Source organism: Rutilus rutilus, assembly GCF_951802725.1.
Source record: "Rutilus rutilus genome assembly, chromosome: 3".
In the NCBI taxonomy this organism is placed as follows: domain Eukaryota; kingdom Metazoa; phylum Chordata; class Actinopteri; order Cypriniformes; family Leuciscidae; genus Rutilus; species Rutilus rutilus.
The window spans coordinates 23,278,360-23,296,913 of record NC_140211.1 but is presented as its reverse complement, the minus strand read 5'-3'; the positions used below and the strand labels follow the sequence as shown (position 1 = coordinate 23,296,913).

Genomic DNA, 18,554 nt, shown 5'->3' with positions numbered 1-18,554 from the left:
TGCAGGTCTACAATTTTATCCCTGATGTCCTTACACAGCTCTCTGGTCTTGGCCATTGTGGAGAGGTTGGAGTCTGTTTGATTGAGTGTGTGGACAGGTGTCTTTTATACAGGTAACAAGTTCAAACATGTGCAGTTAATACAGGTAATGAGTGGAGAACAGGAGGGCTTCTTAAAGAAAAACTAACAGGTCTGTGAGAGCCGGAATTCTTACTGGTTGGTAGGTGATCAAATACTTATGTCATGCAATAAAATGCAAATTAATTATTTAAAAATCATACAATGTAATTTTCTGGATTTTTGTTTTAGATTCCGTCTCTCGAATACTTGTTCTCCCCACTGTAAATACCCTCCAATTGTACTAACTAATTTAGTACTTAATGCACTTTAGTTATCCAGAAATAGTGCTGAGGTCCAACTAAAGATATACTCAAGTATATTTGATCGTGCTAAAGTGGAACTATTCCAAGTATACTTTGGTACACTTTAAATATCTTGCATTTAAAGACTGATATTATACAGAGATCATACTATCCTTATTAGTGGCTTTTTTTTAAACACATTTTAGGCTTAATATTAAGAAATGTGCAATAAATAAGTACTCACACTCCAAATAAAGTTTAATTATAATATTTATATCAGTGTCAAGCGATACGTCAGTAAACACGTTAATGGATTTGTAGTATACTTATTATGAAATAAATGTATTTTGGTATACGGTTTTTCCAATAGGGAATCTACAAATGCAAATAGAAAAAGTGTAAAAAAATAAAAACATGCCTATTTTAGCTTAAACCTATGGTTTTGCCTGTAGTGTATTGCCTTAAAAGACTAAACTGTTGGGTTGGGGGGAAAGATATCTATTTGCCTATTAATCGAGATCTTCATCTGAATTATTTTGATTCTAAAAATCCAGATGCCAAAATGAATCAAACTGAAACCTGTATCATTACGCAGCATTAAAGAGGAGAAGAAGAAAAAAAACACATATAAACCACAGACCACAAGCGTCAGCTGGCTGAGTCTGGGTTAAAACAGTGATAATCTGATCAGACAGTCATTAAAAGATGAGCTCCATGGGGCGCCTTCACCCACAGTCTAGCAGTGGTATGAGCTCAGCTAATGCTGGCTAAAACAACATACAGACTACTGAGAGAGGCAGAGGCAGAGACAGGACAGAAGAATGAGAATGGAGTTTAATGTGCTGGATCAGACCCCAGGCTGCAGCTAGTAATTAAACCACAGTGACCATATGTGTGACTGAGATAGAGAGAATGTCACAGGGATTATAGTGAACAGGGACATCCGAGATAAATGTTTTTGGGGGGTGATGCAGTAGACCCCTAAGGCAGTGTTCAACACCGGTCATTTCTGCTCAGCTAGTGAGGGAGTATGTATGAGTGACCGGATTAGACTTAAAAATGAGATATGGGACTAAATACATTAATAGTTGATTATAAACCACATCCTTTCTAAATAAACGAGCTAAAGTCAAAAATGCTGCTTTATTAAAATAAACACAGTAGACTAATTTATGTATAAAACGAAATGCCTTTATTTATACAACTTTAAAAAAAGCAATTTAAAGCACAAAGACTTTAATAAACATTTGTCCTGCATAAAAACGATCGCATATTGTGCTTCCTTTGCAAAGTCTGTACAACCTCTGGGTGTGCAGCTGTTGCGATCCAGTTCAACCATTTATTGCATACACATGAAGTACACATGTCAATTTATAACTCAAGAATGAAAAATAAGTGACAAAAAAAGAAGAGGGAAAAAGATGTACAATTCTACAATGCAGCAGCTTGCAGAGGAAGGCTTTGCACATTGTCCAGACTGGAAATATATATTAAAAGAGAGAGAGAGATAGAGAGAGAGAGATAGAGAGAGAGAGAGAGAGAGAGAGAGAGAGAGAGAGAGAGAGAGAGAGAGAGAGAGAGAGAGAGAGAGAGAGAGAGAGAGAGAGAGAGAGAGAGAGAGAGAATAAATTAATTCAGAGGGAGAATAAATTAATTCAAGAAACTATAGTTGTGCTTTAACATTGCTTACTCAAAGGAGTTCACTAAAATGCAAACAGCGTTTGGTAAACACAACTCAAAAAGGAGGCTGCTTTGAAACCAGGCTTTCAAGATCAGACATGCTGTTCCAAGTCTCTCTTTTCCCTTTTGAAATATGTAGCGCTGAGCATTAGCTCTACATCAAGATTTGCACACATGCCCATAGATAGCAGTGATTAATTAAATTCCCAGTTCCCTTCTATATTCATTCTATATTATAAAAATCTATACTGGAGATCAAAAAAAAAAAAAAAGAAAAAAAAAAACTGTATCAAAAGGCATTTCTTCAGAGGAGGAAGGCATGTATATACCACCTCAAAATGATCCATTAATAACAATCTTTCCAAACTAAAAAAAGAAGAAAAAAAGACAAATGCTCCATGGCATTCCATATACCACAATACAAAAACTAAAGTTTAAGATAAAAATAACGCAAACTTTAGAGACTTTGGTACAGTATAAATGAAATAGCTCTCTGCCTTTCAACATACATATGTCTGCCCATTCAGCAACAAGTATGAAATGTGCATAGTATTATATGTGAGATCCGTGCCGGTGAAACTACGAGTAACCAGATTTTAATGGGAAAACATGATTTTTAAACCAAAAAGGTCAACACAAAGGTACTGTATGCCACCAGGCTAAAGCACCCATAGTCTCTAAAAGCTATCTCTGCCAAACAAACCAGAAGCTTTGAAATAAAACATTTAGAAATGTCACATTTTTCTTCTCTGACATTTACTTTCTGAAAATCTGAAGCCAAAAGCCCACACTGGAATATGAACATCTGTTTGAGATGGTTCTGAACAGCAGGTTGTCAGATAATGAGATAATATCTCGCCATCTTAAGATCGACAGGATTCAGCCAGGTGGAGGTTTGACTGTTGAGGTCAAGAGGCTGAACGCTCTGAGAAACATTAGGTCCCCAAACTCTTGAACTCGAGAAAATATTCCCATCTGCAGTCTCAAACACTTGGCTGCACTAGTCAGAGGGCTGTATAGTATTATATTGATGTGAGGAGACACTTTTGGATAAAAAAAAAACAAACAAACAGATGCTATAGTCTTACATGCAAATCATTTCACTGTTTTAATGAGGAAGTACTAATAATGTGTTTATTTTAATACATGAAACTGCATCTTTTGCTTGGCTAAGATGCTAATTATTGAACTGGATGTCAAAGAAACATGCTTTTGCTCAACATAATGGCAACTGTGTTTTCGACACTCAAAACAAAGGGAATTAGATGTTACCTAAAAAAAGAGAAATATTACAAGACCTAATACAGTTGTCCAAAAACAATTTGTAGATTAAAAAAAATAAAAAATTGAGGGAAAATTGAGGAAATGGATACATCTACAATAACCTTGCAATCGGCGGTGGAAATTCCCTTATAAAATGATTCACTGCGATCAAGGCATGAGAGAGAAAAAAAACTTGACTGATGTCAGAAATTAAGTCACAATTCATCACATGGTTGTATAAAGGCATCCTCACCACACACGCATGCCACACAAGTAAAGTGCATGACCAGTCTACATGTAGCACAATTCAACTGAGGTTTGACTTCTTACTGGGATGAACACAGGCTACATGACCATTCAGACTCCCTCTGGTTTCTCAAAAAGCAACCAAACTGTATATAATCTAGGCTTTGTGTTTGATAATCTAGGAAAGTGGTGTTTTAATACCTATAGCAATGTTTCCTGAAATCTGTTGTAAACATGAAGCAAGTGACCTACGACCTACTCTCTAAAGCTTTAAGTGCATTATGGGCAGGACTGGGCCGCATTAGTGACAGCTCAATCTGATTGTGGCGAGGTTTTGACAGAGCAAAGGATCATGAAATGCAGATTGAAGGCTGGACAGCAGGTTGAACAAAAGGCGTTGTGTTTCCTTCTAATGTCAAACCGATTAAGTAAACCTTCACTGAAACATAATAATGCTACACTTTTTCATCATTTTTCTCCGTAGCTTGTATGCATTAGTGTTAAGCTCACAGGCTACGAACTTAAATGACTATTGCAGCAAACTTTAGTTTGTTCTCTACGATTTATTTTCCGTATTTTTGCCTGTCTGGTGACTGACTATTTTCTGAGCTTTACTTTGGAAGAAGGTTCTGAAAGCTGTTTTTCGATCCCACATCTTGACTGAAGTAGGCCCAAATGTGGCAAATCTCAGCAGACGTGTTTCTCACTCAAAAAACCTGCAGATCTGGAGCTTTGAATATTAAATACCTAAGCCCTCCCTCTTCCTCATCCAGACACATGCTGCAAGCAGCTGCGTTTGTACCTAATTAAAACCTCAGCACAGACACCAGAAGCACTTCAATTACTGTCTCAAACAGAAAAATCAGAGGACTACCGAAGTGTTCAGCCATTTTTTCCTTCATGCAAGACACAGTGGCCCTCGCAGAGGCAGTCAGGAAGAGGACGTGAGGGTTTAAAGAGATCTTAGAGGTGTGCTCCGCTCTAGTTGTGCTTTGCCCTCCCTCCTTTCAGGTAGCTTTTCCAGCGCTTGATGAAGTCCCTGAAGATGGGCGAGTTGTCAATAGTACCCAGCAGCTGGAGCTGGTTGATGTGCGTTGTATGATAGTCCCAACGGGCCAGGTTGGGCGCCATGCCCAGTATAAAGTGGCGCAGGTCATAGATGGTGCCCGACCCCGTGTCATATAGGGGCAGCATAACTTTCAGAGACTCCATTCCCTTGCTGTACAGCTGACCTGCATCCCGACCGAGTTTCTCACCTGCGGTTTGCGCCAGGTCATACAGGCCTATGAGGGAATAGATGAACCCGTTCAGAACGAAGGAGCTAGGGATTGTGGGATACTCCTCATACCAGTCATACTTATTCATAAACACGGCTTTGACGCCGTGCTGCTCCGATGGCAGTTTGAAAGGTCCGGTGGCACGCAGGGCAGCCTTTAAGTACGTGTCATCTTTTGTCATCAGATAGGCACGCACTAGAGTGGACATGGCCTGCCCCTGCGCCATGGCCGAATACCAACCCGGCTCCAGCGCACGGAAACCTTCCCCAAGTTTACGAGTCACCATGATTGGCCAACCACCACGCTCGTCCTGGTTGCGCACCAACCAGTTGCTGGCGGCGAAAAAAGCCGCCATATGTGAAGTGGTGGAGATTGTGATATTGTCTATCGTCCCGTGGCCGTGCAACAATAACTTTACGACACGTCTGGGCATGGTCTTGGTGGCTTTGACCGCTTTGGTGTTGGAGAGGCCAATGCCTTTGCGGAGATCAGTGAGAAGGTCACGGGTGACCGTGGTCCATGCTGTCCGAGGGCCGATCCCATAGGTGATGTCACGGTCCTTGAAAGAAATGAGCTGGGTAGTGGTGACATAGTGGATAACAAATGGAGGCCCTTTCTCTGTGGTCTCCAAGATGACAGAGACGCTACCATTAGATGTGAACTTCAGGTCAAAAGAGATGATGAAATCTTTAGTGTTGCCAAGAGGAAGTGAGATGCCCTCTGAGTTTTCTAAAACACAAGGAACAGAAAAAGGAAATGTTACAACACATTTAACAGGATGTCTACTAGCAAAATTTTGGCTTTGGTACAACAACAAAAACTCATGGTACTGATACTAAATCGATGCCATAAACAACAAATAATCAACCTTAATGACTATTAAGATTAAACTGAAAATTATACGCACAGTATAAACCATTGCAAGTACAAGGGTTTGTTGCATGTTTTTCCAAGCATTTTAATTTCAATAACCCTTAAACTTTGTTTTCCGTTGTTGTTGTTTTTTTAATTGATTATAAAATGCCACAAGGGTGATTAATTGTTGACAGAATTTTCATTTTTAGATTAATTATTAATATAAAACATGCAGCTCAAACTAAAAAGTTTTCAGAAATTATTAGGTAAGTGTTAATTTGTTGATGAATGTCAACCTGTGTATAGCAGCATATTGGCATGACACGGTATTGTTTGCAGACTGCTGCCATTTGGTTCGCCATTTTAGTTTTGTCTGTGCACAAAAATTCCATATTTCACATTATCACCATGTGCTGCACTTCACACCATGTAAACTACCAAACTGTTGTCTGGTAACAAAATTTGTGCAAGGTTGATATCACATCATTTTGGAAAATTTTTGCATCACAGTATTATTATCGGTATAACACCTACAAAAACGTTCTCCCGTTTCTTTACAGCATCATATGCATAGACACACTTGTTTGTAAAGATTCTCACACACTAAGAGATAGTACTTGGGAATAGTGATGGTACAGGTTGTCTTGAAACCACAAGGTTTCATTTGTCACTTTCTCTTGGGGTTAATTAAACAGACACATTGGTGTCAGAGAGGCAGAAAGTGAAATAACCGTGAAATAACTTTAAAACAATCTATCTGACATTGGACAATGCTAAAACTCATTTCTCCTCCAGGAGACTGTTTGGTACACACTGCAGTGCAACTCACTGCAAAGCGAGCAGATCAGTTACCCAACTCTCAATCAAAGTACTTTATCTCTCTTTTTACAGAAATGCACATTTAACACTACATCCTAAAGTCATCTCTCATTGTTAGTGTCAAATCCCTCTCGCTGCCTCTGTCTGTGTTGCCTTCTGACAAGGTTATGCAGAACAAAAAAGGAAACCTATTCATACCCTCTACTGAGAGGAGAAAAGGAGGCATGAAAGAACAAGAGAAAAAGAATAAGGTTGAAGACTTAAGCAAGAGTAAACACCCAAGACAGAGTAATATCAACAACATAAAAGCAAGACAGATAATGGGACAGGAGAGGGATAAAGGACAAAAGCCAATCAAAGGAAAAGAAAAAAGGCAGTAGAGGGCATTTTGGCTCAAACAGCCCCTATCACTATTTAATGCACTCATAAATCCATTACTTAAGGCAATGCAGAGACTAAGTGGATTTGTACTGTCCTGCTTTGATTACCCTCGCATCAATAGCAGTGATGTGGAGGACGGAGAGAGCGGGAGGGAGGCAGCGCCCTGCTGGAGCCCTGGACCCAGTGTGTCCTAGTTGGCTCCGCTCTAATCAATGCTCTGGGTGATGACACCAATTACTGCCTGCCAGCACGACAGCCCTGCTAATTCTAATGGCTATTGATTAGCTCAATGCTAAAAAGCAGCACGGTGTGTCCAAGACCTCAGAAATGCTGCCTTATCATGCAGTATCCTGAGGGAGGAACAGAATGTACTGTCTACTGTGATGCCTCCATCTGGTCGATTTCTGAAGGCAGCATAGATGTCTCCTTCACTACCTGCGATACCCTATAATCCTGTGTGTGCAATTTGGCAAACAAATGTTGAAAGAAATATGTTTTCTGATGAAAGAAGTTTTTTTTTTTTTCAGCATATGATTCTATTTTTACAGACAAACAAGCATTTTTGTCATTAAATAGCCTGTAAATAGTTGTAAAAGATGACCGTGGTGGCTGAATATATTTATTCATATAGATCCTGTGATGGCAAAGCTGAATTTTCAGCATGATCCTTGAGAAATTCTAATGATCCATTCTTACATTCAATTTGGTTCTCAAGAAACATTTCTTATCATCAATGTTAAAAACTGTTTTGTGGAAATTGTGATTTTTTTATTTTTTTCAGGATTCTTTGATGAATAGAAAATTCAAAACAGCATTTATTTGAAAATAAATTGTTGCATAACATAAATGCATTGACTGTCACTTTTGATCAACTGAATGCCTCCTTTCTGAATAAAAGTAAAAAAATATATAATAATAATAATAGAGTTCAGATGCAAAAGCCTCTAAGTGCCATCTACAATTTCCTTCTAGAATGATCTTTTTTTTATCAAGCTTGTATATTTAAATTCAGTTATTTCACTTAAATGGCAATGAAAATTACCTATTAATTGTCATTTAAGTGAAATTACTGAACTTAAATATATGAGCTTGATAAAAATGATTATTCCATAAGAAGATTTCAGATGGCACTTCGAGGCTTTTGCATCTGAACTCTTCATATATATATTAGGGCTGGGTAAAAAAATACCTATTTCTCGATTTTAATCGATTCTTATTTTACGAACCGATAACGATTCTTAAATCACAAGAATCGATTAGGCTAGTCATCCTGTTTTCAATTGCTGAATGAATGGAACATTGTAGCGCGCATCCCATCCAATAAATCGCAATAATCTTTGTGCTTTGTTACTACTGATATGAAACAAAGTCTCAGAATTCAAATTACGTCCATTTTCTTACGAAATTCAAAAACATAAATACCGTTTTGGCACTCTGGCGTCAGATCGCTCCGGCTCAGCTCAAGCAGCAGAGCACATGATCTTCTATTCCGCCTTAATAATACCAGTTACAGCGCAAAATAAACATGAATGAGCATCTGAAAGTGTGTTAAAAGAGAGTACAACTTATCGAAATCCGTATCATGTCACATGGAATCGCTCAATCAGTGTTTCAACCGTGGAAAGACGTCAGTAAAACAGCTGGTAAACAAATGTCATGTAAGGTCACATTTACCTCAGAAAAACCATATCTAGTGACCATAAACTCATTAGTCAGCTAGAAAAATTAACTCTAGAGGGGAGCATTTTGCTAAACATATGCACCATATTACATATTCATTATAATGTTTAATGTTCTTCAATATTTAATGCATGTTTGAATAAATCTGGCAAGTTTTTATGACAGCCACCATTTAAATGTTTATATTTAATATAACTTTATTATTATAAAAATAAATAAAAGTGTAATTTAAGTGTTTGTATATAAATCAGTTAATTTTTACCTTCAGTATTATAGTAGGCTAAAGAAGCCTACTAGGCTGCCAACAACGGACTCCCAGTTTACAGCATTTGTTAAGAGATTTGGTTTCCTGGATTTGCCAAAATTTGCCATGTATTGTACCTGATATCCAAAATAATCAATATTGAATCGAAATCGAATCGAATTGCAAGCTTGTGAATCGAAATGTCTGAAATGTCAGAGTTATATATATCAATCGAAATTGAATATATATATATATATATATATATATATATATATATATATATATATATATATATATATATATATATATATATATATATATATTTCGATTCACAAGCTTGCAATTTGATTCGATTTCGAATATTGATTATTTTGGATATCAGGTACAATACATGGCAAATATATATATATATATATATATATATATATATATATATATATATATATATATATATATATATATATATATATATATATATATATATATATAACCGATCCCAAAAGTTTGAATAGCAGTGCATGAGGCACCATTAGTTGAGTGTGTTTTGACATTTTGAGGGTGTTTATGTGAATATCCAGTGGAGCAGGACTGTAAGAGGCCATGCAAAGATGCTGATAGAAGAATACAGAAGAGATAAGGAAACAGGTGGGGATGCAAAAAACTGTACTGCTTTGATTTCATCAGACTAAAGTATTTACATGGCATTTAAAAAAGATACTGAAATTGAATTGTAAACATACTAAGTGTGAAGCTGGAGGACAGAGAATCCTACAGAAATAAAAAAACAGAATGCAGTGTATGAAGAACATAAGAATACTAGATCAATGAAATAAATTGCAAACATGTAGTTCAATATCGGTTTCTTTACCGGGAGCGCTGAACTGTCGTACTGATGTGGCTCTGGTCTTGTCGTAGACTCTGATGAGAGAGCAGCCCTTAGGGACTGTCCATGTGCTAGACCTGCTGTCTCTCTCCTCCACTGTATCATACACCTCCATGTGGGGCGGCCGCTCAGTCAGGTTTTTACTGTAATGACTCAGGCCATACTGAGCTATCTGGATGGCATAGAAATACCCTTGAGGGCCCCATTGGGTGGATAAAGGTACTCCTATAGGGAAGAAACAGAAGTAGAGATATGAGAGACCGGGTGTTACACAGAGAAAAGAGAAAAGTAGCAAATTTATATACACCGCCATTCAAAACCTTTTTAAAGGGGTTACAGTTGTAAACATCTGCTGCTAGTAATCACAGTGATATTGCCAACAAACCTATCTCAGAAGTCTAATGTGATGCACATAATAAAGCAAAGTGCCTAAAAGCCACATTAAAAAAACTTTTCGAAAGCGACAACCGCAACATAGACCCAAATACAGCATTGGAATCCAACAAAAAACAACAATAAATAATTATTTCTCTGAGTAATATAGGTTATTAGCCTTTAGACTTCCTTTTTGGTTGCCAAGCAACATTAGCAACTTGCCTTATTAACACAAAATTCAACATTCATAAGTGTACATATACCAACTGTTTAGCTTGACCATTTTAGGCTTCATGTGTGTCTTAAGATGTTTAAACCGTTTTATAATAATAGCTTTACTGTTGAGTCTTTTGTTTTTAACTCGAGTCTGATAATGTGAAGCAGTGGTTTCTGCACTGATGCCATCTTCATTCATTATAAATAAACTTGTTTCTGGTTTCATGACTTCTAAACAATTTTACTGGCAAGTACTGACAAGTGAAAACATAAACCTTCAATTAGCCAGAGATGTACAAACGAGTGGTGAACACTGGGAGGACAAAGCCACTGAAGCAAACAGTCTTCAGTTAGTACCAGTTACCTTGATCTCAAGCATGAAGTTGTGCTGTCAGAGTTAAAGGTCAGCGGGCTTTCATTAACTCTCTCTCTCTATACTTTTTTTCCATTTTACCACAGCTCATCTATTCTACAGCCTGGCATGACAATAATCAAGCCATAGGCAAAACACTGCGACCGCGCTGCTGGTTTATTGCTGGCCTTAAAGCGTCTATTCACAAACATACACATAAAAAACCACATGCAGGGTTAAACACAGACAAAACAAGGCAATATAGATGACAAACACACCAATGAGACTGCCTCCCGCTTTCCAGGACGCACACACACTGGCTCTAAGTGGGACCGGTATCAGGAGGCATATGGGCACTGTGGAGGCGCTCTCTGGCCTAGATACTATTCAGAGCACTCTGATCCTCTGCTAGAGGAGATGCCATCCCTCAAACTGAAGGAGGAGGAAAAAGGATCTCTCTTTCACTGTCACCATCCGTACTCATCTCCTTTTCATTCCTTTTTATTCTCTCTCTCTCTCTCTCTGTCTCTCTCTCTCTCCTTCAGTAGAGACTGATGAGTCTGTCTGCTGTCTCTGATAATAGGCTCTGCTCTAACACACTGCCGCAGGCTCATGTGGGTTATTACCTCGGAGCTCAACACACTGTTTTTGTGTCTCTGATGCCCGGGATGAGAACGAGGGGAACAGAACCTCTAATTAATCTTTGTTTTGTGCATTTGCAACACCTTTCAAAAATGAACATATTTCATACTACAGTGAATTAAATCTGATGAGGAGATTAATACCTCTTTCTGTTGCCGTAATAATTTGGAGCCGGACACTTAAAAAATACATGCTAAGAGAACACTACCTTAGTGAGATCAAAAAATGACAGACAGAGCAGGTTGCACGACCTTCACACCGGCACCATAACATTCCTTATAACACTGGACTCAAGCCTGAGCTTAAATGTTATTTTGCACTTTGAGGCTGCTCTAGCTTTAATTTTCCATGGATACCAGAGGAGATTCAGAGGCAATGCTTTAAACCTCAGATGATTCCCTACAGGCACCTTCATTCCAACACAGTCATTACTGCTACAGAGCTTCTTTGTAGCGTGCAGAACAGAGAGCGGTTCCATGTAAACAGCCTCTGAGTAATGGACAGGCTCTTGGTTATGGAGGAGAGGAACCTAGAAAGAAAACATAAGGGGACTGGTACAAAGTCCATCGTTTTTGAACTGCCACAGACATTGAAGATTTCATCTCTACTTATAGACAACCCAATTTTTCCACCTGACACACAGGAATATGGTATGAATGTGCTTCTTTGCGGTGCTACAAAAAAGGGGGTTCTTTGAATGCGCACATGGAACAAGGTCCACATGTTTTAAAAACTTTCACCAGAAGAGTTGAAAGTGGTTTAATCTTGAATGCTGATCAATAACGTTGCAAAAAGTGAAAGCTTTACAGAGCAGCATGCCTGGATGTGATGCATTTTAACAAAGTACTGCAGAATGCTTTCAGGTTTTTTTTTTTAAGCAAGTGTGCAATGGTTTGTTCACAAGGTTGTCATTGGTTACACCGATGTACACTCGCATATGCAAACACACAGACTCAGTCTGCTTTGTATTTGATTCATTTTCATTTCTTAGAAAATTCTAAAAAACCTTGTTTGCCATCCTGTGAAGCACTGCGAGAGACTTCACCGTCTTTAGTGAATAGTAATGTTGTGGTTTGGAAGGCATTCTTTATACTCCAGTATTGATCAGACCGACCTCATTTTCAATACTTCCTAAAGAAGTGATTACTTCATTACCCAGTCTCATTATAAAGGAACACAGAAGAGTGAAAAGCACAGAATGAATGTCTATTCTCTTCAGAAAGCAATACAAACTTTGTGTTAATAGCTTTGATATGATGGTGGTGGTAGCCTGACGGTCAGAGATCTGAGCTCTTAACACAAAGCCTGCAGGTTCAATTCCAGGTGATCCAAGAAATGTAGTGAGACTGAGATTAACTCTATCACTGTGATGCCTTGAACAGGGCACTTAACCCTGTCTACTGAAGGACGGTCCTTATGAAGAGATAGAGAGATGGAGAGAAGAGTGAGCCAGAAGGAAATGGTTGAAAGTAATCTGTCAGGGAAGAGAAACAGTGATGGATCACTGACACAGTCTCTGAAGAGGCGTAAAGCGCCTCTGAAGGACAAAACCCAGACCACCATAATCAGCTTTTTCTCGTCAAGGAGTGTCATCTCTCAGTTCATTTTGAAATGCTTGTCATTTAGGTTCTTTAACAAAAAAGAAAAATTATTCTGCTTTAATTTGATTTAGCTTTTTCTCATTGAGATTCACTAGAAGACACATGGGAGTCTGAGTGCAAAATTATTCTCCATTACGTCTAAGGTCATCAAATCAGCTCTTGTGATTCAGTTCTTGGCTGAATCAATCCCACTTTCATTTGCTTAATGTAAAGTCCATTGAGGGTGCATTACTCACTAAGAACCAGATGTAGATCATTCAAGCCTGGCTTCCAGGAAACTCCTCTTGGACTGCACTAAATGACTATTAATGGCCACTAACAAGTTGTGTTAGAACTGAGGCAGGTCGCTTTGCCTCTCACTTCTCCCAGTGTGCCACAATTAAGTGCTGCTTTAATGTGACATGCATTTAGGTGAATCTTGATGATGAGGGAGAAAGTAACTGTGATTTTACTGAGACACATTAGGAGAGCCAGTTATGAGTAGGCCCAGGCAGAATATGCTGACTTTTCTCACATTTTCTGCTCTAATTGTGAAGGGTAAAACCAGCAGAACAGATTTAAACATGGTAAAACAGGTATGCTGAGAATACTACACTTTTATTGGTAGCTGAATACATACTGGTGACCGAATGTATAAGGTAATGATACACAGGGCAACTTTTTTGAGCAATGTTGCTGGGCAATGTTGCTCGGGCACTTTCCCATTGAGAAAGGCAACAAATTTCTATCTGGATACTTCAGATCGGTTGTTGGCCCTGTGTCTCACCTGGTTGCCCGTTGACGGCAACATTGGCCAAAAAGTTGCCCTGTGTATCATCACCTATAGCCCAAACAACCGATGGCAACCTAGCCCACTGAATATCTGGCATTAAAGGATTAGTTCATTTTCAAATAACAATTTCCTGATAATTTACTCACCCCCATGTCATCCAAGATGTCCATATCTTTCTTTCTTCAAAGGCTCGACACGATCCCAGTCAAGAAATAAGGGTCTTATCTAGCAAAACGATAAGACCCTTATTTCTCGACTGGGATCGTGTCGAGCCTTTGAAGCTGCATTGAGACTGACATTTGAACCTTCAAACGGTTGGTTGCCATTGAAGTCCATTATATGGAGAAAAATCCTGGAATGTTTTCCTCAAAAACCTTAATTTCTTTTCGACTGAAGAAAGAAAGACATGGACATCTTGGATGACATGGGGGTGAGTAAATTATCAGGAATTTTTTATTTGAAAGTGAACTACTCCTTTAACATCCATCTCAGGTGGTGACATCACATGGGAGCATTCTTAAATACTGATAATGCACCAAAGTTATAAAAAGATTTTTTATACCAATATCAAAAAATAAAGTTTCGGTAATTACATTTGGGTAATTGAACCCAGTATGCTGTTCGGGGTATTGTTTTCTAACGTGATAAATCAAACCAGTCATAGTGAAGTTCTTCAGGAACGACCTGCCTCCTGATATTTCATCCAAACAAATTTTACAAATTGTACTTTTAAATTGCTACTCTACCATAATTTTTGGTGAAGTGTGTTCACACTGTTGACAAGTTGTGTGCATGAAATAGACAATAAAACAGTTAACATTCATCATCACAGAAGTGCTAATTTAACAATCAATTAATTATATGATTTTGGTGCTCCAAAACTTTCATCCGAAACCGAATATTTATTTTTCTGCTGTTTTAGTCAAATATTTAAATCACTATTAAATACAGTTGTAAACAGTGCCTAGTTCATGCATAGGGCCACATTTGACAAATGTTAACAGACACCACAGCATAGCAATTCTAAGAAACCATTATCAGATAAGACCGATCAAATGTGAAAAGGTATCACTATTAAAACAAAACTCACCTTCAACTCCACTAATGCACTTGACTCTGTCACGCACCTCCACGTTATACCCCTCAAAGGACATGAAGACTCCGTTGGGGTGGTACTGCTCTCTCTGGGTGTATACTTTGGAGTAACTGTGTGAAAACTCGAATCGATCGTAGCCGTCGTACTGCACCACCTTCCCGTATACCTCAAAGTACTTCTCCATCCAGCTGAAGGGCAGGTATACCTCACTTCCCTCTCGACGGCCTTTAATGGTGACATCGTCGTTGATCAGGCAGTCAATCTCTTCGTAGCGTACTCCGCCGACCACAGGTGGAGGTTCGGGGGGCTGGGCTTGCTGCGGATGGCTGTCTACTTTCGGGCTGGGAGGGGGCTGGGGGTGCCGGGGCAGGAAGCGCAACGCTTTCTCACTCGTACACTTGTTCCACAGAACGACCGTGAGCAGAGAGAGGAGAGCGCAGATCACTATCAGGGTCTTGTAGTGAACACGGGCTGCCAGACAACGCATCATCACTGCTTACCTACAATGTAAACACAAACGTACATTAACACACATTCTATGAAACACCCATTGCATGAACTGCAATGACAGGCAAACATTCAATAATATACTTACAGTCAGAGGAAATTGTATGCATACCTACATGGAATTAATCAGAGTTTAAAAGGTCCAATCAATATTTTTCCCTCTGCATGAATAATCAAATGCAGCATTAGAGAAATTCAATATCTGTCTGGATGACTGTGTACACGGTTTTGCATATTGCTTTTAGAATTCATAGCAGCAGGGGAAAAGCATTTATTTTTTGTTCTATGTTTGTTTATCGTTATGGGTATAATGTGTAGCCTTCGTCAAAAAAACATTCACAATGGAGACTTTTTCTGGATTTATTGTGCGTCAGAGGCAAATTCTCTTCTGTTGACAATGTTGGCAGCAGTGTTATTTTAAGAACTATTTATATACTATTATAATATTTATCAATATTTTGCATTAGCTTTTATTTTTTTATTCTGTTTTTATTTAAATTTTAGTTTAGGTATTATTAATTCTGTTTTTGATTAGTTTTGTTTTGTTTTCTATTTAGCTTTATTTTTTATTTCAGTTTTTTTTCTTTACAATTTAATTTCAGTTAGTTACCTAGGCAAAATGTAAGTATTGTAAGTTAACGTTATATTTAACGTCATTTATAAAGTTAACATAATATTTGTATTTTATTTTAGCCTTCATTTAAATGAACAAAAATAATTTTAAGTTTGGTTAACAATAACAACTCAGCATCCCTGTCAGTCAACAATGTTTCCATTCAAGAAAATCGTAATATCACAAAAATAATCTGAATAAAGCTTATGAGATGATATACAGTGAGGAAAATAAGTATTTGAACACCCTGCTATTTTGCAAGTTCACCCACTTGGAAATCATGGAGGGGTCTGAAATTGTCATCGTAGGTGCATGTCCACTGTGAGAGACATAATCAAAAAAAAATAATCCAGAAATCACAATGTATGATTTTTTAACTATTTATTTGTATGATACAGCTGCAAATAAGTATTTGAACACCTGAGAAAATCAATGTTAATATTTGGTACAGTAGCCTTTGTTTGCAATTACAGAGGTCAAACGTTTCCTGTAGTTTTTCACCAGGCTTGCACACACTGCAGGAGGGATTTTGGCCCACTCCTCCACACAGATCTTCTCTAGATCAGTCAGGTTTCTGGGCTGTCGCTGAGAAACACGGAGTTTGAGCTCCCTCCAAAGATTCTCTATTGGGTTTAGGTCTGGAGACTGGCTAGGCCACGCCAGAACCTTGATATGCTTCTTACAGAGCCACTCCTTGGTTATCCTGGCTGTGTGATTCGGGTCATTGTCATGTTGGAAGACCCAGTCTCGACCCATCTTCAATGCTCTAACTGAGGGAAGGAGGTTGTTCCCCAAAATCTCGCAATACATGGCCCCGGTCATCCTCTCCTTAATACAGTGCAGTCGCCCTGTCCCATGTGCAGAAAAACACCCCCAAAGCATGATGCTACCACCCCCATGCTTCACAGTAGGGATGGTGCTCTTGGGATGGTACTCATCATTCTTCTTCCTCCAAACACATTTAGTGGAATTATGACCAAAAAGTTCTATTTTGGTCTCATCTGACCACATGACTTTCTCCCATGACTCCTCTGGATCATCCAAATGGTCATTGGCAAACTTAAGACGGGCCTTGACATGTGCTGGTTTAAGCAGGGGAACCTTCCGTGCCATGCATGATTTCAAACCATGACGTCTTAGTGTATTACCAACAGTAACCTTGGAAACGGTGGTCCCAGCTCTTTTCAGGTCATTGACCAGCTCCTCCCGTGTAGTTCTGGGCTGATTTCTCACCTTTCTTAGGATCATTGAGACCCCACGAGGTGAGATCTTGCATGGAGCCCCAGTCCGAGGGAGATTGACAGTCATGTTTAGCTTCTTCCATTTTCTAATGATTGCTCCAACAGTGGACCTTTTTTCACCAAGCTGCTTGGCAATTTCCCCGTAGCCCTTTCCAGCCTTGTGGAGGTGTACAATTTTGTCTCTAGTGTCTTTGGACAGCTCTTTGGTCTTGGCCATGTTAGTAGTTGGATTCTTACTGATTGTATGGGGTGGACAGGTGTCTTTATGCAGCTAACGACCTCAAACAGGTGCATCTAATTTAGGATAATAAATGGAGTGGAGGTGGACATTTTAAAGGCAGACTAACAGGTCTTTGAGGGTCAGAATTCTAGCTGATAGACAGGTGTTCAAATACTTATTTGCAGCTGTATCATACAAATAAATAGTTAAAAAATCATACATTGTGATTTCTGGATTTTTTTTTTTTTTAGATTATGTCTCTCACAGTGGACATGCACCTACGATGACAATTTCAGACCCCTCCATGATTTCCAAGTGGGAGAACTTGCAAAATAGCAGGGTGTTCAAATACTTATTTTCCTCACTGTATAATGATACTGGTCTGACAATATTTTCATTTAAGAATAAATTAATCATTCATGATTTTGTTGTAAAATGTGTTTCCATTTTAGTTTAAGTGGTCTTCTTACAAATAAAAAAAAAATGGTATACATTTCAAGAAAGCATAGAAGTTTTTTTTTTCTTTTTAGATACTTTTCACATTTTGGTTTTTACATGCATCACTTTTTATGTAATATCCCAAATTCTGCATAAAAATATAAGGATGCAAAGCCAAAAGGTAGTTTATTGCAGTGGTTCCCAATTCCAGTCCTCGTGACTCACTGCTCTGCACATTTTGTATGTCTCTCTTATCTGACACACTCAGTTCAGTTCATGGAGTCTCACCTAATGAGCTGATGATCTGGTTCAGGTGTGTCAAATAAGGGAGACATACAAAATGTGCAGAGCAGTGGGTCACGAGGACTGGAATTGGGAACCACTGGTTTATTGTGACTACTGTTCTTGCAATAGTGACAAGTATAACAGGAAAGAAAGAATTCAATATTCTCTACACATCTTTCCTCTTTCACAAACCATATTGTGCTTCTGCGGTTTCTGTACTAGGGAGAGAATCACATTACTTCGTAAACGTAGCTCATAAGGCAAATCAGCAGCCTCTAACTCATATCATCTCTTCCCTCTTTGGCATGTTATCTTCTTCGCAAAGAATAAAAATCAATACACAGAACAGCACTGCCTTTCACTACAGCTAATTACTGTGCTGGGTTTAGCATGGCCAACATGCCAATGCCATCATTAGCAGTCCAGACCACTGTCAAACTACAGCTAAGACTAAGGTCAACAGAGAACGAAAACGCATCAATCCATCAACCCAAACGAAGTGCCAAA

At 38.6% G+C, this 18,554-nt stretch overlaps 1 protein-coding gene across 2 annotated transcripts in view; it reads right to left on the bottom strand.

Annotated features, from left to right (window-relative positions):
- Positions 1 to 1,539: 1,539 nt before the first annotated feature.
- The window catches only part of glceb (glucuronic acid epimerase b), a 59,630-nt gene continuing 42,615 nt past the window's right edge, over positions 1,540 to 18,554 (bottom strand). Inside the window, exons 3-6 of one of the 2 annotated variants that reach the window (XM_084404255.1) lie at positions 14,738 to 15,243; positions 9,675 to 9,914; positions 9,547 to 9,574; positions 1,540 to 5,556 (exon numbers count right to left, since the gene is read on the bottom strand). In XM_084404255.1, coding sequence (XP_084260381.1) covers positions 4,532 to 5,556; positions 9,547 to 9,574; positions 9,675 to 9,794 — 1,173 coding nt within the window. In that variant the 5' untranslated portion in view covers positions 9,795 to 9,914; positions 14,738 to 15,243 and the 3' untranslated portion in view covers positions 1,540 to 4,531. The remainder of the gene's footprint in view (positions 5,557 to 9,546; positions 9,575 to 9,674; positions 9,915 to 14,737; positions 15,244 to 18,554) is intronic. The other variant, XM_084404254.1, reaches the window with a different exon arrangement.